At 41.5% G+C, this 22,500-nt stretch overlaps 1 protein-coding gene across 9 annotated transcripts in view; it reads right to left on the bottom strand.

The window, feature by feature from the left end:
- GTDC1 (glycosyltransferase like domain containing 1) overlaps positions 1 to 22,500 on the bottom strand; it is a 336,841-nt gene that overhangs the window by 1,408 nt on the left and 312,933 nt on the right. For 5 of the 9 annotated variants that reach the window (XM_053282905.1, XM_053282903.1, XM_053282910.1 and 2 more), the window contains 2 exons: positions 16,761 to 16,831; positions 15,951 to 16,042 (listed from right to left, as the gene is read on the bottom strand). In XM_053282905.1, the coding sequence (XP_053138880.1) occupies positions 15,951 to 16,042; positions 16,761 to 16,831 (163 nt within the window). Of the gene's footprint in view, positions 1 to 15,950; positions 16,043 to 16,760; positions 16,832 to 22,500 lie in introns of those variants that run through there. The other 4 variants (XR_008312945.1, XM_053282909.1, XM_053282907.1 and 1 more) reach the window with 2 other exon arrangements.

A 22,500-nucleotide genomic window follows, 5' to 3' on the forward strand; every position in this document is an offset into this window, starting at 1 on the left:
GGTATTAGAGACTCAATCCCAGGTTAGAATGTCTTTTGTAAACAAGGGCTTTTTGCTGCAAACAGCTTACCTGACATCAGGCAGGCTGGGCTGCAGCTCTTACAAGGCTTCTACCTGAGACTGGAAAAGCTTTTAAGTACATGCCTGATTATTCCATTACCTTGTCTCCCTCTGTCACCCTGCAAAAGATTCCCAGCCCTTCAGGCTTTCAGCCACAGGCAAAGCATTGCTTGAGTTAACAGGAGGACATGTGCAAACATTTTGCTTTAAAATATGACACTGTCATGAGGTTTAGCACAACTTTATTTGGACTCTCTAAAAAAAATACACATCATTAAATAATTACAGCAGGCTAAAAGAGGGCCAGATACACAGAATGACACACTCTATCCCCTAAGTGAAGGTTTACATGTGACCTCCAGGGTAGGAGAAGAGATGCACTACAGATGGTTGTTCAGTGATCTGTGTTTGTCTCGACCCCCTCTGCTGTTGACCCCACCCCTTTTTAAACACTAAAGACATGTTGTTTGTGTTCAGTTTCATTCACTGAGCTGGAAGTACACTCACCTTAGTAATGCCAGATGTCTCTGGTTTTATTTATTTATTTCATTTCATTACCAAATAAGACAGCTTTAAGGGACTTCACAGGTACCTTGTATAACTCCTTACTATTCTTCAGAGTGCAAGTCTCATCACCCCTTTTTAGTTTTCTAAAAGTTGAACTTACAAACTGGTCCACTGTGCCATACTGTCCCCAGCCCACTGTTCCAGGCATTGCTAAGCATTTGCAAAGCCATGCTGATGACTCACCCACTCCTACAAAGGCCCCAACAAGCACCCATTTCAAAAACACCATTGCTATGATGTTTGGCAGATTGAGGGCCAAATTAAAAGTCAGGTGGGAGATCCTTGACTGATCTCCCAATGTTCTTTAAAGCAGATGCTGGGGGCAATTTGCCTTTGGGTCTTAGGTCAGTGGGTGGATGGGTGGGGGAGATAAAAGCCTTTACATTACCACAATTTAAGATGTTTAGATGCCATGATGTGTCTATACCTACAATTAGAATCTTTCGAACAATGGTTTCCCCTGTGACACTCTATGGATGTGAAAACTAGACTTTGAAGAAGCAAGACAGAAAAAGTATCGTTGCTTCTGAACTTTGGTGCTGGAGAAGACTTTTGAGGATGCCATGGACAGCCAGGAAAACAAACAAATGGATCATAGAACAAATTAATCCAGAATTTTCACTCGAGGCACAAATGACCGGGCTCAATTTATCATGCTTTGGACACATTATGTGAAAACCCAGCTCCCTTGAGAAGTCCATAAAGCTGGGGAAAGTTGAAGGAAAGAGAAGAGGATGATCAGCAGCAAGGTGTATGGACTCGATCACGGCAGCAATGAATGCACCACTGAGAGACCTTAAAGGCCAAGTTGAAGACAGATTATCCTGGAGAGAATCTATCTATGTGGTCGCCAAGAGTCGACATCGACTTTATGGCACAATCAATCAATCGATCTACTACTATTAGGCATAAAGTGAGTGGGTGGTGGGAGATAGGAATCCAATTTGTAGTTTTCCCCCAGCAGTGGTAATTACAGGTGTGGGGGTGAAGCCATTTAAACTCGGGAAAAGGCTCACTGGGGGAAAGCAAAGTTACCTCCCCCTACTGTTCCAGATGTTGTGTCTCCTCCCCCACAACACACACACATCAGTCCTATTCTAGATCTAATCCCTCTGCCTGCACTGCAGTGACTTTAAAGGAAAGGGGAAAAACAAAACACCAGGTGACCCAATCATGGGTCTCCCAGATCCCTTCTAATTTGGCCCTCAGTATGAGGCCAAGAATTTCCCTTTGCCTGTACTATGTGGCTTGGCTCATATGCAAGAATAATCTGAATCTCCTGCTACCATTGGCTGCCAGAGCACCTTTGCAGCCTAACTTGAATGTTGGCCGAACCAAACTGCCATGTGGACCAGAGCTTGTGCCTGGCAGGTTGGCTTCTGTTTCAGCTGTTTCTGTGTCACGTAAGGGTTTGTGCTTGGAGCCTGGGAATGGCGTGCCCAGTTCTCTTGCTTTCTTAATGAAGGGAATTGCGAGCCCAGCAAATGAGGCTCCCAGAACAAAAAAAAGTCTCAACAGACCATCTGACCCAAGCTTAATGCAATCAAACCAACTCCTGCCTCTGATTGAACTGGCACTCGCAGAGTCCTGTTGTCTTTGTGCCTAGGCCTGGCAGTGCTGACCCAGCTCCCACAATCCTCAGTACCAGATTTTAGCATACCTGACCTGTCTTTTATTATTCAGGAAATCCCTACTTAAAAGTCCCCCTTTGCCTTTCTTAGCTTTAGCGGCTATAACTGACCCAAGTCCCCGTAACCGTAGGACTGCAGGTGGACACTAGGCCTCATACTGCCATAGAAAGCCTCAGCCAGCCGTCTGCCTCTGCACGTTCCTTTGCCTACCAAAACTGGTATGTGGCACATACTGTGCATAAACTCTGCTCCAAGCCAGGAGTTCCCAAAGACAGGCTTGCTGGCAATGCTCTACTCAAGATTATCCTTGGACTCTCAGCCGAGCACCTGTCTTTGCACTTGTCACACTTAGAACCTGGTGCCAATCTGGCACCGAGACACTATAGAGCCCCTTCGGTTAATAAGCCCACCCAGCAGCCTCAGATGCCTCCCCCTCCAGTAATTGTTAAGGCTTTACTACAGCATAGAAGCTGGATCTCCAGCCCCAACTCAACTTGGTACTGTTCAGCAAGCCAAGAGAGTTATACAATGCTGCTTCTCTTTCTCCTTCCTTTCTTCTCATTCTTTTCTACTTTCACTTTCCTCACAGACAGCCTGCCCTTGGTTAGCCCTCACCTCTCTCAGAACAGCCTTCACACCTGCTCTCACCGGCAACAGTCAATCTGTGTAATTATTGTGGTGTTCTCTTTCAATAAACTTATCCTTTTCCTTTGAAAAATCCTGACCTCCTTGCTTTACTTGCTGGAGTTTTACTCACACCTGCTGGTTTAGTGTAGTCTATCTGGGCCCGCTCACTGGGGTTCCTCAGGAGCTGGGGGCCTGGGTTCTTTTAACCCTTTCACTGAATTATAGCAACACCCCTTGCTCTCTCATAAGGCCATTTGAGGCCACACTCTTAGACGGGAAATGTCCCATACACTGGCAAGCACAGACACCTCACCCTGCCCGCTGTTGCGGTCAAGAGTTGAAGCAATGCATCTTGTGTAGAAATGTTCTGTGATACTTTCATTCTGGAAGACTGTATTGAATTTGACAAGAATCAGTCCTTAGTACTCCACACACATATACATCCTGTTCTTGGACATATTTTGGAGGTGTGAAGAATGCCAGTTGGAAAAGGACTTTGCTTCCTTTGGGCAACTTTAGCAGCAGCATTTTTGGTTTTGCTGTGTTCGAAATATGAATCCTTCAGATTGAAACATATGACTGGACTAATCAGATGGTCAAAGAAAAAAGAATCACATATCACAAACAAAGACAGTTTTCAGGAGATATGGGGCCTACTTCCTTGAGATGTTTGGACTGTGACTGATATGCTTTCCAAAGGGGCGAAATACATTGACTGACATCTGGACGCAATGAGGACGCAATGGGAGGATGCAGTGTGAAGCTGCTTTTAATGCAGCCAGAGAGCTTCCCCACAACCACTGCACCTTTATGGGGGGGGTGGGGGGAGGATGGATTTTGGGCGATCTTCTCTGCCTCTGGAAATGCTCTGTGTCTTCCAAAATATGTCTCTGAGGACTGTGTGGCTCCTAGAAACATATTTTTGGAAAGCACAGGGCACTTCCAGAAGCAAAGAAGATTGCCAAAAATCACAGACCTCCTCACGCATAGGCACAGCAGCAGTGTGGGCCTGTCTTCCTGGCACATTCATGCTGTCTTAATCAGGATATCAGCCACTGTCTGTCTTGGAACCTCCCTCTCCTGCCCCCTTGTCTTTCCTTCTTCCTTTTCTCTCTCCTATATTTTCCAAATTTGGTAGGGGATATAGGGGTAGGTTATCACTTGTTAAGAAAACAAGACCAGAAATACATCTTAACCATTATGGATTGGTGTATAATAGAGGAGTAAGGGATTCTGGTTTTTCATCTGATTGAAACATTGATTGTATCTGTAATTGTTTAATGTTGAAATCAATAAAATTCTTAATAAAACTGTCAGGAAACTATGGAAAATCACTTTAATACTGGCCACCTACTCCTTCTGTTGTGATAAATAGCATTCACATGACCTGTGGTGAAATTTTGACTCTACCTGGAAAGATTTCACTTTTAGACTCCAAGCACATTTTCCATTGCACAACTAAGTACTCCCACTTTGGGAGGAAGTGTCAGGCAACAGAGACATCCTTTAGAGGAAGAAAAAAAATGTTCATTGCAGATTGACTGAATTAAATAGTAGGAAAAAGGTCACCAGTGTCTTTTGAAATCTACTTTTAATATCCCTTTTGTAAAATTAAATGATTATCCCTTTTCAAAACTATTTTCTTTCTTCCCTCCCCATCCTAACATGTTCCATGGGCTCAATATATTCAACTCTTACCCTATTCCCTTACGCGCTCAGATGCCCTTTCTCAAACATTTCTAACTCATCAGCCAGCTTTAATTCCCTCCCTACAGAATGCTGGAAGCCTGTATTCCCTATATAGTTTTGCAATAGAAAGTTCGATGCCCTTGCTTTTAATACTGAAGGTTCTGCTACTCACTAAGGCAGCATTTTCTTCGTACTGCACCTTTGAGTGTATTTTATGCATCACCAAACCTTTCTTTTCATTTTGGTCCCTGTGGACTAGAACAAGAAGCACACAGGGGAATGAAACCCGACCTGGTTAAGTGCAGACCACTGATTAAACCCAACTAACTTGACTCTAGGCAATTTTTCAGGATCCAGCAAGTGGTTTGAGGAAAGTGAAAGTGGCCAAATTGTACCAGACTGTGCTCTGGTGTGTCTTAGATGATGTACTGAAATTGGTAACAGCTAAACCCTGCTAACTGGGCAAAGAGGTATATTTTTAAAGTGGTTGCTCTTCTATATTTAGCAGGGGAAGAACAACTGTCCCAAATCAACCCAGAATGCATTCCTCTCAGTGGCTATAACTGGTGTCTTCTTTTTAGATTGTGAGCCCCTTTGGGACAGGGAACCATCTTCTAACTCATTTTGCTAAGTAAACCACATTGCAAACTTTTGTTATTGTTGAAAAACAGTGAGGCTATTCACACGACGGGGCAAAATCGGGCTAGCGGAGTCTAGCCTGATTTCGCCCCATCGTGTGAACCACTGGGCTCGACTGCGAGCCCGGTGGTTCCTAGGCGGGTAACCCGCCTAACTAACCCTGCCCTAAAACCAGGTTTGCGGAGCGAGCACTCTGCAAACCTGGTTTTACAGATCGTGAGTAGCCGCAGTGTGGCTCTGCGGCACAGTTACTCATGAGTAGACACCGGAGGAGAGGCGAAAAGCTGCCTCCCAGCTCTGCGGGTCTCCCCAGTATGCCCTGCGCACTTGTGCAGGGCATACTGGAGCTCCCCAGCCCCCGCCGTCTCCGTCATGGAGCCGGCAATCATGTGGGTGGCCGATCTGGCCAATCAGGGCTCCCTCCCTGCTCGTGTGCGGGGAGAGGGTGTGCTCTCCCCGTGCACCCTCCAAAACTGGGTCTCACTGATCATGAGACCTGGCTCAGTATATAAATACACACAAGAGTAAGAATATAGTTACTATGGCTGCCTACTCTTCTCAAGATTGAGTGAAGGAAATGGGTCTCCCTTGTCCTAATCCAACACTCTAACCACTACACCATGATATAGCAAGCAAACAGGTTTGGGAGGACCAGTGCAGACAAAACTGAACTAGGGATGCTTCGTCTGGCTTTATAGCTTATTATATTCTTACCCAAGTATCTTCCTGTTTTTGACTCAACTTCCCAAGGGATAACCTTCCAAGGGTGAAGGTTAACTGCTACTAGGCTTGAATACTGCATGAGTAATATGTAGAAAATAAGAAAGACCGCAAATAAAGTTTACTGACTTGGAGAAAACCTTGGTCTTGAATACCAAGAAGTTCTATTTAGTAGTATATAAAGAGGAAGGAGGGCCAGAAGGTTTATGCTGGATGGATTCAAGCTATGGATGAGAGTAATGCAACAAACAAAACTTAGATGTAAGCAAAATTAGAATAATTTGATGTGGGAACATGTGGCAAAGATAAACAGTAAGCATGTCTTATTGGCTTCTTGCTATAATGCCTGCTCATCACAGTTCATCCCTATTGCCTGGAAGGTTCCTGCTCTAAAGTGCTGAATCTAAAGTATGAAAAGAGAAGCAGGCATTACAGATGCTGAAGAATCCCTATACCAATGTCACGCCTTTAACATGAACAGGAATCACTGTTGAAATTGTCTGTCAGAAGGGGCAGGTATCTATTATGGGCTAACATCATGTGCATGTGAGAGGCTAGATGTGAATGAGCTCATCAGATCCCAGGGGAAAATCAAGTCCCATTTAAATGTGAAGATAGACCCTGTGAAACAGACGATAGCTGAAATGTGAATGCTAACAAGGATGCTACGAATCAAAAGGCATGATTAAGTAAAGCTGCAGTTAGGATTGCTTTCCCAACTTTGGGTCCCCAGCTGTTGTTGGACTAAAACTCCCATTATCCCCAGCCACAATGCCCTTTGGCTTATGGAATGATGGGAGTTGAACTTCAAGAGTATCTGTGGACCCAAGATTAAGAACCCCTGCTTTATTTAAACCATCACATTTAATTCTAAAAGTGAGCTTCAGGACTTTAGCTGCATTTTGTTGTTGACTTGCAGTAAACAAGTGTCCCATCACCACCCCAGAAATACAATTTGGAGATTAGCCAAATTATAGCTGGAGACAAGTCAACAACTTTGCCTATATAGACAAAGAATCACATTTAAATGCCTGCTTTGATCACTTACCATGGATATAGGATCCATATCAGGTTCAAAACTTTGTACATTTGGCTATACACAGTGGGGTTCAGCTCCTACAACTTCATTTATGTTTTATGGTATGATATGGGAGGATGTCCCAAATTGGATATGTGTATAATTTTTTTGGGGGGGGGGGAGGGGGCGGAGGGGAACTGGCATTGAGAAAATTTAAAATAGAGAACGAGACTGACAAAATAAAAAGTGTTGACTTTTATTCTGTTTTGCCAATATGAAGATTTTGAGCCACACAATGAAGCGTTCACAGAGGAAAGTTTGCATGGTCTTTTGCCAAGAGAAATGAATCCAATAAAAGGTATTTCCCTTATTTTGTTCCCCAAGATTTAGAGAGCAGAGGTTATTAACATGTGTGCTTTTAGGGGAAAGGGTGTTGCTTTTGGATTTAACTGCCACTAAACCATGCAAGCATGCTTGGAGCTCTGTGTTCTGATAGACATCAACATTCAATAATACTTGGCTTCACTTTGTAGCGAACAATGCACCCAAGGCTTAGCCACAACACACGCTTTTGTGCCTTATTGCTTAAGTTGATTGCCTTTTTGTAGCAAGCATAATTCTGTCTCCCTTTTGCCTCTAACTCTATAACTTGGCACAGGCATTGCATATAATTGACAGACTAATGCAGTAATGCATGTGACTGTTTTAGATTATATTATTAATAAGCTTGCAGCAAAAGTAGATTGAGAGAAGGTAACCAAAACCTCATATTTTATATATCCTGTTGTTTTTTTAAATAAGGCAACATGAAAAAAGAACACCAGTGTTTTCTGATGACCTAAAGAATGTGTAAAGAATGAAATATTTTTGCTGCTTTTCAAGTTTTGTGTTTCTGTAACCATAACGTCAATTGTTTTGAACTTCAGATAACAAACCACACTAGAAAAGGTTTTGAAGAACCAGAAGCAATCAGAAGAGATCTATTATCATGCTCTAGGGTGGTCTGAAGGGGCCTTAGCCAAATTGAAAGTGAGGGGTACTTCCCATTGTACTTTAAGATCCCACCCATTTTACTTTTATCCAGAGATGCTGGATAAAAGAGTTTCATAAAGTTGTCTCCGGCTTTCACCAATAACTTCCTTACCAAATTTTGGCTAGGAAATAACACAACACTCAGTACTGAACTCTGTGCCTGCCAAAGACCAATGCCTAGTGGTTATAGCCATTTGGAGATGGTTACAGATGAACCAGGTAGGTGTGAGGAACTTTAAATATTTTTTCTAATATGAATATAGCTAGGGTAAGTGAAGGGTCAGGCTGCATAGATTGAGTGGTTAAAGGTCAGGAATCACTTCTGGTGCAGAAGAAGTGCGTTAGAAATACACAAGGCATGCATACAGACTTGCTGTGGTTTTTCTAATTTTTATAACATGTAATGGAGGCAGTTGTGATAGTTGTATGAGAGAATAAGGGAGTTTTCTGTGGAGTGGAAAGAAAGGAATTAGAGATATCAGCAACTTCTCCAAGCTCAAGCTTTCACAAGAATCTTGGGAGTCAAAACTCAAATGTGAAATTGCTGACTTTCTTGCTAAAATACATAACTTATCCCTGCAATCAGGCTCTGTACCGTAGGACTGGGAAGTAGAAAATATAATACCGATTTTAAAAAGGGATCCGGGGTGATCCGGGAAATTACAGGCTGGTTAGCTTAATGTCTGTTCCAGGCAAGTTGATGGAAAGCATCCTCAAGGATAAAATTGTAAAGCACACAGAAGAACAGGCCCTGCTGTGAGAGAACCAGCATGGCTTCCGCAAAGGTAAATCTTGCCTCACCAACCTTTTGGGGTTCTTTGAGAGTGTCAACAAGTGTGTGGATAACTGTGATCCAGTTGACATTGTATACCTGGACTTCCAAAAAGCTTCTGACAAAGTTCCTTCTCAAAGACTCCTCAGAAAACTTAGCAGTCATGGGACAAGGGGACAAGTACATGTGTGGACTGCTAACTGGTTGAAGGACAGGAAACAGAGGGTAGGTATAAATGGAGAGTTTTCACAATGGAGGGAAGCAAGAAGTGGGGTCCCACAGGGATCTGTACTGGGACCAGTGCTTTTTAATGTATTCAAAAATGATCTAGAAGTTGGGGTAAGCAGCGAGGTGGCCAAATTTGCAGATGATACCAAACTCTTTCGGGTAGTGAAAATCAAAACAGATTGTGAGGAGCTCCAAAAGGAACTCTCCGAACTAGGGGAGTGGGCAAGAAAATGGCAAATGCAGTTCAATGTTGGCAAGTGTAAAGTGATACACATTGGGATGAAACCCCCCAACTTCAAGTATATGTTGATGGGATCTGAGCTGTCGTTGACTGATAAAGAGAGGGATCTTGGGGTTGTGGTGGACAGCTCATTGAAAGTGTCGATTCAATGTGCGGCAGCTGTGAAAAAGGCCAATTCCATGCTAGGGATTATTAGGAAGGGGATTGGAAACAAAAAGGCTAATAGTGTAATGCCCTTATACAAAACTATGGTGCGGTCACACCTGGAGTACTGTGTACAATTCTGGTCACCACATCTTAAAAAGTACGTTGTAGAACTGGAAAATGTGCAGAAGAGGGCAACCAAGATGATCAGGGGTCTAGAGTAGGGATTCTCAACGTTGGGTCCCCAGATGTTATTGGACTTCAATACCCATAATCCCCAACCAAAGGCCACTAGGGCTGGGGATTATGGGAGCTGAAGTCCAATAACAGCTGGGGACCCAACATTGAGAATCCCTGGTCTAGAGCACCTACCTTATGAGGCAAGGCTGCAACACCTGGGGCTATTTAGTTTAGAAAAAAAATGACTGCAGGGAGACATCATAGAGGTCTATAAAATCATGCATAGTGTGGAGAAAGTGGAGAGAGAGAAATTCTTCTCCCTCTCACATAACACTAGAACCAGGGGTCATCTCATGAAACTGATTGCCAGGAAACTTAGGACCAGCAAATGGAAGTATTTTTTCACACAATGCATAATCAACGTGGAATTCTCTGCCACAAGATGTGGTGACAGCCAACAACCTGGATGGCTTTAAGAGGGGTTTGGATAACTCCGTGGAGGAGAGGTCTATTAATGGCTACTAGTCGGAGGGCTATAGGCTACCTCCAGCCTCAAAGGCAGGATGCCTCTGAGTAACACTTGCAGGGGAGTAACAGCAGGAGAGAGAGCATGCCCTCAACTCCTGCTGTAGGCTTCCATTGGCATCTGGTGGGCCACTGCGTGAAACAGGATGTGGGACTAGATGGGCCTTGGGCCTGATCCAGCAGGGCTGTTTTTATGTTCGTATGAGTTTGAAAACACCCTCTGAAAATGAGGAACAATCCTCCAGAGCCCTCAGAGTTCTTTTCTGAGCCTGAACTTGGAGTATTTCACTAGTTTTCCTCTCCCCTACTTAAAAAAATAAATAAATTATATCCCGCTGTTCCTCCAAGGAGCCCAGAGGGGTGTACTACATACTTAGGTTTCTCCTCACAACAACCCTGTGAAGTAGGTTAGGCTGAGAGAAAAGTGACTGGCCCAGAGTCATCCAGGAAGTATCATGGCTGAATAGGGATTTGAACTCGGGTCTTCCTGGTCCTAGTCCAGCACTACACCACACTGGCTCCCCCCCCACCAAGAAGGAGCCTTTTTTGACTTGTGCCTCTCACTTTGTCATGCTCAAGAGCAGCACATTAGGAGAAAGGTGGGAGAAAAGCAAGAAGCGAGGCAGCTTTTTTCTTCCTCATTCATGTCAGGCTGATGCACTGGCTCAAAGAAGGCAGAGAAAAGATGTGGGTGGTTGTTGGGATCTGGAGTTCGCCCAAAGGCTCCTTACTGCATTTACAGTGCACTGCAGTCACTCCTGGGGAGACTCCAAATCCTAAGCACCACAGTCTCTTTTCTTTGGTGTGCTTCAGATCAGAGCCTCAGAGACCTGGGGGTGGGGGAGGAAAAATCCTCCTCATGGTGTGCCACTGCTGCTTCTCTCTTGGCGTATTGCTCCTGAGAGTGTCAGGGTGATAACAGGGAAAGAAAAAAGGCTCCCTCCTTCCTGTGCAGTGCTGCCATTGTTGCTAACCTTACCACCACCATCATGGCCAATAAGTAAAGGTTAAGAGACTGGTAGGAAGCAGTGGATCATTTTCTGAGTGCCTTCAAATTGGCTCAGAAAACGATCTGATTGGCCAACACATTCAAATCTTGCCTTTACTCTCAACTCGATCTCAGAGTGCAGACCATTGATACCGAGCATAGAACTCGATGGGAGTCACTGAAAACCAAAATTAGTGTCCACTGTTCCCTCTAACAGGGATTCCCAGATGTTGTTCACTACAGCTCTCCCAGCATCCCCAGCTGCAATGGCCTTTGGCTGGGGATTATAGGAGTTGTAGTCAACAACATCTGGGGATCCCTGTTAGAGGGAACACTGCTGGTGTCGTTTTCTTTTCTTAGATTTTTATCATTTGAATCTGGATTTTAATTGCTGTTCATCATGGCTGGCATTGAGAGGGTTCCTTGAATAAGCAGAAGGCTTATACAAGGTGGCTCTCCCTGCCAAATTTCTTCCAAGTTCCCTCCACCTAATCTAGCCCCTGATTCCATGCCACATCCCATGCTGTTTCAAGGGGCCCTTGACACATAGGAATGGGGTTTGGGGTGGGAAAGTGAGGTGGCAGGAAAGCCCTGTTGCATGAACAGAGTTCCATTCACGTTTCTGATCCAAACCTATGATTTCATGAGGGATTTTGTTTTATTTACATTTCTGAGAGTGAGCAATTGAGTGTTTGTTCAAAAGGCAGAATGCTAACATTCTAAAGCAAGCGAACATCTTTTTAAAAACTACGTAGGCCAGTCCTTCATCGCCACTGTTCTGTTCTTTGTTCACACTGAAGAGTGACAAACTATTACTATTACTACTATGCATATTTACTGTATATACTGCTTTTCAACAAAAGTTCCCAAAGTGGTTTACATAGAGATAGACAGACAGACAGACAGACAGACAGATAGATAGATAGATAGATAGATAGATAGACAGATAGATACTGTAGATAGATAGATAGATAGATAGATAGCCAGTTGCTCTCCCCCTGCTCAATAAAGAAAATCAGGACTTTAAAGAAAATCAGGTGCCTCTTTGCTCAGTTAGCAGGGAATCAAAGACATGCATGAATTGGTGTGTGCCTGTGTGCGTGCGTGCATGAGAGACATTGAAAATGATAAAAACACTGGAATAGCGAAGAAAAAAAGGGAATAGATTTATTCACTTTCCACAGTGTGATCCCACACTAAGAGTTCATGGAATGAGTACATTTCTTTCCTACATCAAGACTTTGAATTGGGGTTAAGGTTAACCCCATCCGACAGTATTCACACCCCGCCCCCACCCCATCCAGTGCCATTCACTGCTGCCACTACACTACTGGCAATTAAAACCTGCATTCAGCAGGAGTTATTAACACGCTGCCCAAAGTGATGTGATAAACTACTCCTTGTCTGTGGTGGTAACTCCACCTATAAATAATTCAGCAAAGAGTACATTCTCCAAAGGAGACACTTGAAGTAAATGAAGCATTTTACTTATTAGGCCTTGTACAATGCACATCTCTTCTTCCTATGGCACGTTTTGGAAACCCTACGGTTTAATATCAGTATTTGTCCTGAGTGCGCTGGTTTTTAGAAGCCTGCTAGCCTTTCTTGTGTGCAATGGCTCCAGATCCACAACAAACAGAAAGGTAATCTATGTGAAGAAAAAAAATAAACCCTATTTAACTGCACTTGAAGAAAGAGTGAACGTCAAGGTAAAAAATTACGAATTGTTTTTCTCTTTGAAGCCTCCATGTATAGCTATGCAATAGTATTGACTCAAGAAGTAATGTTGAGCACTGGAAGTGTTCAGTCAGCATTTTAAACTATTATGAGCTACCTTCTGAACCATTGCCAAGTTAATAGACAATGAAAGATAATGAGCTTGAAATTGGGTGTTAAATTGCATTTTTGGTTCTCTCCTTTTTTTTCTTGAAGTTTAACCATTTCCTGCAGAAACAACATTCTCTTTTGGTCTGTCTTTATGCAAATGTCCATTTTTAGGTCACAGATACAATTTAAAGGGTACAGAGCAACATTATTTTGTTGTCATGCATAGATGTGTTACATGGGGCAAGAAAATACAGAAAATAAATCTGAGGGAGAAGAAAGAAATTCTTCTGAGGAAGCAAACAAGCATTATCGCTTCTTTATCTTGGGCAGTGTTACTGGGGAATCTGTCACCACTGTAGTATTGCCAGGAATGTACAGCCAGCATTACTAGTTATATTCCTGGACATGTTACTTGCTATTAGTGTCGCAGAACAAAAGTACCACATATTGGTTTACTCTGGCTAACCTCTTCACTAACTGTGTGGCCACACAAAGGAAGAAGTGCGCCCACTGCAGAAAGCTTCTGGAACTCCATAGCAGAGATCACACAAGGGTGAGGGGATTGTTGTTGATCTTCCTGCAGAAGCACCCTGCACCACCCAAAAATATGTCCCTGAGGACTGTGTGAGACTCTCAGGCACATATTGGGTGGAGGGATTGTTGCTGATCTCTCCTTTCTCCAGAAGTGCTTTGCACCACTCAAAAATATGTCCTTGAGGGCTGTGTGAGACTCTCCGAGACATATCTGTGGGTGGCGCAAGGCACTTCTGGGGAGGGAGAGATTGGCAAAAATCCTGCACTTGCACCATGACTGCTTTGCACAGTGGTGATACTTCTTCCACTTGTGCAGCCACAGATAGTGAATATGCCAGCTACTGTCATGAAGTTCTTCTGTGCAAGCCTTTCACAAATGAACAAGTGCTGTGCAAAGCATGGGAAGATGTGATCGACTGGAAAATTCTTCTGAACAAGCCCCATTGAAATGAATGGGAGCTCTGCAAGATCTTAGAGAGGCACAATCTAACCAGACTTTCTCTGAAGAAGTCCCACGGAAATGAATGGGAGATGTGCAAGAGGCAGTGTAGCTGTCAAAAAAAACCCCTTATGTTTCTTTAAATTGAATGGGAGCTGCACAAGATCAACAAGATGTATGGTACCTATTTATTTCAATGAGGCTTTTACAAGAGAACTTCTTGGTCGATTTCTGTACTGAGCAGGGGACTCGAGCAGAAGACCTCCAATCTCCCTTCCAACACTAAAATTCTATGATTCTTTGTATTTGCTTAAATTTATTTTCATGCTGTTGCAAATGCTGAAAGCAAGTACACCATACTTTAAAGAAGAATATAAAATACTGAAACAATGACATGCAAGATGTAGCAAATTCAATAATACTCCATGGCCGGTTAACATCAGTCCACCAAATAGAAACACCAAAAGGACTTATATTGCACCCAACAGGCATCTAAGCTCAGACTTCAGCAAGCCTCCAGGAAAGGAAGCTGCCACGAATCCTTTTTAATGTGCATTTGTCATTTCAAGCAGGTGTATGAATGCCACTATTAACAAAGGGTTATAGTAGGGCTTAAGTTGGCAAAGAGGTGATCTCCAAGATATACCCCTGCTAACTTGGCAAAGAGGCACCTTTTAACATGGTGATTCTCTTTATTTGGCAGGGGGAGAGTAACTGGCCCTATCCATCCCCAGCACAGTACCTCCAGTGACGGTTGCTGGTGTCTATAATGTTTCTTTTTAGATTATGAGCCCTTTGGGGACAGGGATCCATCTTATTTATTTGTTATTTATTTGTGTAAATCGCCCTGAGCCATTTTTGGAAGGGTGGTATAGAGAATGAATGAATGAATGAATGAATGAATAAATAAATAAATAAGACTCAGGTCATATAAAAATCAGAACACTGAATTGTGCCCACAGACTATCAAGAGTCAATGCAGACCATGAGCAATCACTGTCCTGCTCCAACAGGACTAGAGCAGAGACATTTTTGTCAGACTCATCTACCACCTGTGAGCACTCTTTAAAGACGAAGACAAAGTACATTTGAGTAGTGAAATGTCTAGGTTACGAATGGGGAAAATGAGGGGTGCAAACTGAAATGGGTCCAACCAAATAAAAGGTTGTAAATTCCCCATCTAAACAAAGCTAGAAGAGTTTTTACTATCAATCACTGCACATGATGGTCCATAAATGGACAGGTCTCAGTAGCATTTCAATACTTTTATAACCACATGTCATATCTCAGTACAGCCCCTGTAATCTTTAGTTCACACAGTGTCAGTGCACCAGAGCTTTATTAGTCTGGATGTTGGCCATTATCAGAGCTTCAAATACTGTGTTGAAGCCACTACTGCATGGTGGAAAAAAGTTAAGCAAAAAAAAAAAAAGTCCTGCCCAAACCACCAACGATAAGGGTAAGACCCTACTCAGTAGGCAAGTAAAATGTTCATATGTGGGAGAGTTTGTGGGCTTAATTATAATGTTGGACTAAACATCTTTCCCCCCCAGTACTGATGTTGTGATGGATTAAGTAGTCTCTCAGATTATCAAAAGAGTACAAAACAGAGAAGCACTAGTGGGATATTCACCTGGGCAGCCACCTGAATGTATTGACCAATGGATATTAAATTAAGATATGAAGGTAGGCTTATCCTCATTAATGTAATTGTAGGATCTTTCTTTTACTTTCCTTTTACTCTAATGAATTAAATTAATCCAGGTTCATTTTTATAAGCCTCTTGGGTCCAAACGTGGAGGACAGTCATTTTAGAAAACAATAAATTAAAAAAAAGCATGTAGCATGCATTAAGTGCACGTATTTCATAAGACCCTAGGTTAATACAACTGGCATCTAGTGTAATTAATCCTTGTTAGTGTAACAACTAATATCCCTCCCTAGAATGTTTCCTTTAAACATTAGGATGCTAATTAAATGTTTTCTGGTTTTCTCTCCTTTTTGGGAGGAGGGACAAAGAAGAGGATTTTTGTTGTCTGTATGCTTCAGTATAGCATAATATCATGCAACACTTATTCTGAATAAATACCTTATAGAGATGTTTCCTTACAATATCTGGTTTCTTGCAGAAATTCTGAAGCCTTTTAAAAAGCTGTTCAGGTGTAGAATACAGATATTCAGCTGCAGGAAAAACAGATACATTTTTAATGAAACAAAAACCTCAAAGCACACACTCGATATTAGTCACTTTACTAATTAAAAATGCATATTGCTCTGTGCCGCCTCGTGTTTTACATTATTTAAGCATGATTTTATAAGGTTACCTCAGCTCACAAGGATGTTTAATGCTAAATAAGACTGTGTAGTTGTGCTGTTTAGACATCTCCTTTGGGTGATTAAAATACATTATTCTAATGTAACACAATGCATATGTGAGACATTTAGTGATGAGATTTTTCAAAGGACTGGTACTACATTAATGTGTATCCTGTAGCAGGGTTGCATATTATTAAGTATTAAATTGTTTAAATAATTTGGTATGTTTTTTTTCCCAGGCCTCAATTTTTCTCTGTATATCTTTAAAGAAGAAGAAAAATCTGCAAGCTATCGCAGCCCAAGCAACCTTTTTAATAATAAAAAAAATCTATCATTATAGACTGTGTATGCTAACAATGAAAAATGCTATTTCAAAACTTGCTTTTGTGTTATCTAGAAAGAACAGATGGTAAATATAAACTTAGTCTAATGTATTAAAACACATTAAAAAATTCCTTAGTGCTAACATGGTAGCTTGCCAAATAAACAATTGCTCTTGCTTAAGTTTATTCTCAAACTTTGCATTTTAGAATTAATCACACATTAAAACCTCAACAGAAAAAAATGCATAGCAGAAAACTACCTGGAAATATTTCTGGATAGACCAAAGCTTTGGGACAGAGGGGATAGCAGCCACAGTATACAGCTTCTATCCTAAAAGGGGCGGAAACAGATTATTTACTATTATTGCATTACTGAGCCCCAAAATGCATTTTGGGCCAACAGCACAGAAGTTGGCTGCAACAATCGCATTCCCTGTACATCAGTGTAATCTCCCTAAATGCCAAAGTTGCTCTTTTTAAAGATAATTTTATTGATCACATGAATTACATAGAACAGAACAACGAGCATATGTTTTGTTTCTCTGAATAAATCAAAACGCAGCTCTCCATTTTTTTCTGTCTGGGTTTTTTTTAATACTGCCTAACACGTTTTTATAATCAGCAGACAGGCACATGCAACAAAACGATAATGTATGGGCAGCATTTCTTTATGGCAACTGGGGAGACGTGGGGATTCCACCATATTTCTCTCTCTCAAAATGTTGTCTAACAGAAATAGTAATGAACTGGCATAAATGAGCAATTGCTGAAGCCCAGCAGCTGGTTTTAGAACCAATGAGATTTCATTGTTTGTAACTGGGCACGGGAAAGCAACCACTGGTTGTGGCCCAGTCAAAGAAAGGTCCGTGCACCCATGCACAGCCTGTGTATGGGGGGGTTAGCTTGTGGGGTTAATTTCATGCTTAGCAGCTCTTGCCCTGGAACCCCTGAGGAATTGTAAATATGAGAACTTTTGAAACTTAAAATGTGGTTTGGGAGGGGGGGGTGTTTGCTGTGAAGAAGCACATGACCATAAAACTCTAGTGCAAGTGTTGACTTGGCATGGGCATGCAGCTCTCAGCTGTGACCATTATCATTTACGGATGTGCTCAAAATGGATTTTGCATTTTGTTTCAAGCTAAAAAGCACCACCACATACGGCCTAAACAGTTCATCGAAACAGTGGTCAACCTGGTTGTTCTGATGGAACAAACCTGGAAACATTTTGAGTGTTGCAGTGATAGGGAGCAATGGGGAAACTCGAAATATTCTATTGTTCCCCATGGGTAACTCCTAGGGATATCAAACTGAGTTGAGTGGTAGAGCATGATGGGTGCTTCCAAATACCCAACCCACAAAAGGAATGGGCAAGCAGGAAATTTAAACACATTTTTAACCTTTCCCCCAAACCCTCATAGGATTGCAAGGCAACCAAAAGCCGGTGCCAGAAAACCAATCAGCAAGGGAAAAAACAGGCCTCCAAAATGGTGCACAAAATGTAGAAATGTTTCAAATCAAAATGGGGTTGTTTTGTTTCGAGCTTGAAACAGGCCCTTTATTTTAAAGGGCTTTTTGTTTTGAGCTTGAGACACTCAAAACGGCCAGTTTTGAGTCGAAACTTTTTGATGTCGAAATGTTTTGCACATCCCTATTATCTTTATGTAAAGCATTTCCGTGACTCCCTGAAAACACTGCATAAGATAGTCTAACAATGCCTAACAGATTGAGCACACTTAGCTATATGCATATGCCAATATACTTCTAATTACTAATTATAACTTAACCTTTACTTATTAATATATTATCCAAGTGCTTCTTTGTCATTTTTTTTAACCCCAGTAATTTGCAGAGAAGCTTGCCTGAGCCACAAATTTACAATCACTATCACGGCATCCAGTCAAATGTCTTACGATTTAAAAAGCAATAGAGAATAGTATTACTAGAGTAGTAGTAGTAGTAGTAGTAGTAGTAGTAGTAGTAGAGAATAGTATTACTAGAGTAGTAGTAGTAGTAGTAGTAGTAGAGAATAGTATTACTAGAGAATAGTAACAGTAAAGTATTTTGTTAACATTTGCATGCAACCGTCAGGTTGAGTTACAACAGGGACTGTTTAAGGTTTTCTTTTCCCCTGCCCCCCATTCATCTGTCATGTAATGAACTTTTAAGATAAAACTTTAAATCTTGTTGGCCAGAAATTAGGCAATGAAGTTGAAACCACTTTTAAAGTTATGTTTATTTTATGACATTTGTTGAACAGCCTCCAACATGTTGAAGAACTCCCCCCACCGCTCTGCTTTTGTAACTTCAGCCTCTGTCTCCCTTCATGAACTGAAGGAAGTGTCAACATTCACCTTTTTGATTTCCACCAGAAAGCAAGCTTTCTGTGAGTTTGTTTTCAGCATTTTATTTTTACCCTTAAAAAAGATATTTGTCACGGACTATAACTTAGCTTTTTGCATCTAGTTTCTTCTAGCCCTCTTCTTTTTATAAAACAGTCATCAAATTTGTGGCATTCAGCAAACATATTCCTCCAAAGACTCCCCTCTGCACAGGCCAGACAGATCCCACCACTGATGGTATCATTCATCCTGGTTTGCACATGGCACTGTGGACACCCTTGTCTAATGAAGGGACCCTCAGATCAGCCCTATCAATTTTGAGGTCTCCAGAGTCAAGGCTCTACAAGATGTTTGACAAGATGTGAAGGCTGCGCATGTACATTTGCATTTCCTTAAAAATATGTTTACATCACAACTGCATTGTAAATACAGTTTCCAAGCTGATAATGTCAAATACCATGGACATGAGAACTAAGAGGGGGAAAGGAGATAGATGGATATATGGCAGCATATGTAGACCTCCCCTCCCACCAAAGGACCTTACTGCTGGCTGTGCACATACCCATGCATGGGTATAGGGAAAACAGGGCACCAATGGGATTTTCTACATGTGGGTGCTGCTCCCATGGTGTACTGGATCATGCCCCATATTTCTACTGAATACAAATGTTATCATGCAGCATTGAAATTGGTGACTGTTATGCCGACTAGCAAAGCACAGATGCTATGTGAGAAGCATTGGTGCTGCTGGTCATGTGGTAGCAAACATGACTTGTCCCCTTAGCTAAGCAGGGTCTGCCCTGGTTGCATATGAATGGGGTTGTGTGAGCACTCTAAGATATTCCCCTTAGGCGATGGAGCTGCTCTGGGAAGAGCAGAAGGTTCCAAGTTCCCTCCCTGGAATCTCTGGGATAGGGCTGAGAAAGACTCTTGCCTGCAACCTTGGAGACGCCGCTGCCAGTCTGTGTAGACAATACTGAGCTAGATGGACCAATGGTCTGACTCAGTATATGGCAGCTTCCTATATTCCTATGCTGAGTTCCCAAAGAGTGTAGCCCCGGAGGTTGAATAGAGGGAGCATGAATTTTGACAACTTCCCTTTCCCTGTAAGTGCTCTGTGCCACTTGAAAATATGTCCCTGAAGGCTGCATAACCCTTGGTTGGGAGGAGGTAGTCAGTTTAAGAATTCTTAATACTTACATAACCTGAGAGCTAAAACATAGGATTTTGAATTAATCATTTTACTTGAAAATGACCCTACATATTAAGCAACCATTCCCAGAGGAGCTGAGAACAGAAGACCATAAATGGTAGAATTAAAAGGCAACTTTCATAACGAAATGTCTGTTTTCAAGTATATTGGTCCATTCCAGCAAAAGGAGATCCATGGAACCAGCCGAAAAGTGCAAATCCACCCCACAACATGTGTAAGGGTTGCTGTGAGTTATACATTCACCATCTGGCTTGCAAATGCATACAGAGTCTGGATTCAAAGATTCACCAGCAGATCTCTGGACTGTAATACCATTCACATTTATTTATTTATTACATTTATATACCACCTGATATGTGCACCTCTAGGTAGTGTACACAATTTATAACACAACAAATATAAAACAGAGTAAAACAGTTAAAACAATTTCACAGAATAAAAACAATCTCATGAGGTTAAAATAAATTAAACAGTTTAAAATTAATTTCAGTTAAAAGCCTGAGAAAACAGGTGCATCTTCAGGGTCTTCCTAAAAGGAAACAGAGGAGGAGATGCTCTTATTTCAACAGAGAGCATATACCAAAGCCCTGAGGCAGCCACAGAGAAGGCTCGGTCCCGAGTCTCCACTAAACGAGCCGGCAGCAACCGTAACCGGATCTCTCCAGATGATCTTAATAGGCGACAGAGTCCATGACAGAGGCACTCTGTTAAGTTTCCTGCACATTGCCTGCACAACTTAGAAGCAACATAACTTCTCCCTACACTTACCCTGTACATAAGTTCAAATAATTACAACCGCATAGTTAGTCATTTTGATTCTTCAGTATCGTCAATGAAACACCAGAGTTCCCATGAATTCACGGTTAAAATGACCTTTATATTCCAATTAACAAATCATCTGCTAAATCTATGAATCTTAATATTCAGATCTATTCCCTTCAATTCATACAATTTATCTGCAAATAGTTGTTGGGCTTCTGATTCTAAATATAATTAGCTGATAATTTTGCTTGGCTGAATTACTTTTCTGGAGGGCCTGCTAAGTCTCTCAGTTGCATTATCTAGCAATAATGAATCTGATAGGTGAAATTTTTTACTGTAATGAGGATGAGACACAGTTGTGACACCTGAGTCTAGTAATAACAGAAGACTGCTAATTATCGACAGCACTTTTTTGTGTGATGCACAGAGGGAAAAAAATCCCTCATTATTAAAAAAATAAAAAGTTACAATTATAAGTGACACCAGAGGAGAGTAAATAAAATGGAGTGATTAAAATATTGCTGCTTTAAGGGTGTTTTTAATTAAGTGGAAATGCTAATGTTGTCATACTTAGCAGATGGGATTAAAATTAGTTATTGTAAGTAACTCATATTTTGTGTTATGGTTTCCACAGCATGTCTACAAGATCTAAGAAAGTGATACATTCCATAAGACTTTTAAAAAAGAAAGAAAGAAATTCTCATATTCTTTACAACCCATAATAATGAACATCATGAATAAACTCTTAGGGGGAAAATTCCTGCCAAAGATTTTACCATAGTGACTTAACTAGTCTGGAATGTAACCATAATGTACTGGACTGATACAATTACCCTGTTAGTCTAGTCTTCCCCTTTCCTCCCGCCTCGTTTTGCTGATTGCTGCATTTTGTATTTCATGCACACTCAACAACAAAAATAAAAGTTTGGAGTTTAGGCAGGTGTCCAGTGTGAAATGTAGTGTGTCATGAAGGTAGAGATGCTGTGTACGGAAATGATGGCCACCCACCAAGGTGATGTTCAGAAACCAAGGACAGGATGTATCAGGCAACTGCAGAGTTTATTTTATTTAATTTATTTTTTTAAAAAAACAACCTTAATTGCACACTTTCTCCTACTTTATTTGTGTAAAATTTTCCATCTGCTACATCTAAAGATGTCTAAACTGTTAGAATCAGACCTGCATTCAGCTGCCAGCTGTGCACATTAAGGATTGCAAAACACTAAGTAAATGAGGCAGCATAAAGCTGAGTAGTACTGGTCCATCTGCCCAGTACTAGGAGGGACCCCCCAATACCTGGTCCTTTTTAAAGCAACACGCTGCTGTTGCTGCTCAAATTGGTAAGGAAAAAGACGGAACAACATTCCTTAAGAGCCTGGGCTTAGAATGCTCAATTTGCATTTGCTATCATGACTTCTAAGTATCGGAATCTGCATATGATGAGTACAACTTAGTGCTTTTCATCTCTTTCAGATGCTCTTTGAAGAAGTATTTAATGAATGAAAATCAACGTCTATAATTTATAGCATTTTCTGTCAAGTTTCTAAACAATTTGAGATAAATTGTAAATAGTTTATTTCAGAATTATTTCTTTCTATATGAAAAGAAAAAAACTTTACTTTTTTGTTTTTGAGACTCATTGATTTTTGCTAATATCATCAATGGCAATTGTGTTTAGCATTCATA

The sequence above is a fragment of the Hemicordylus capensis genome, chromosome 1, assembly GCF_027244095.1.
Source record: "Hemicordylus capensis ecotype Gifberg chromosome 1, rHemCap1.1.pri, whole genome shotgun sequence".
Taxonomy (NCBI): Eukaryota; Metazoa; Chordata; class Lepidosauria; order Squamata; family Cordylidae; genus Hemicordylus; species Hemicordylus capensis.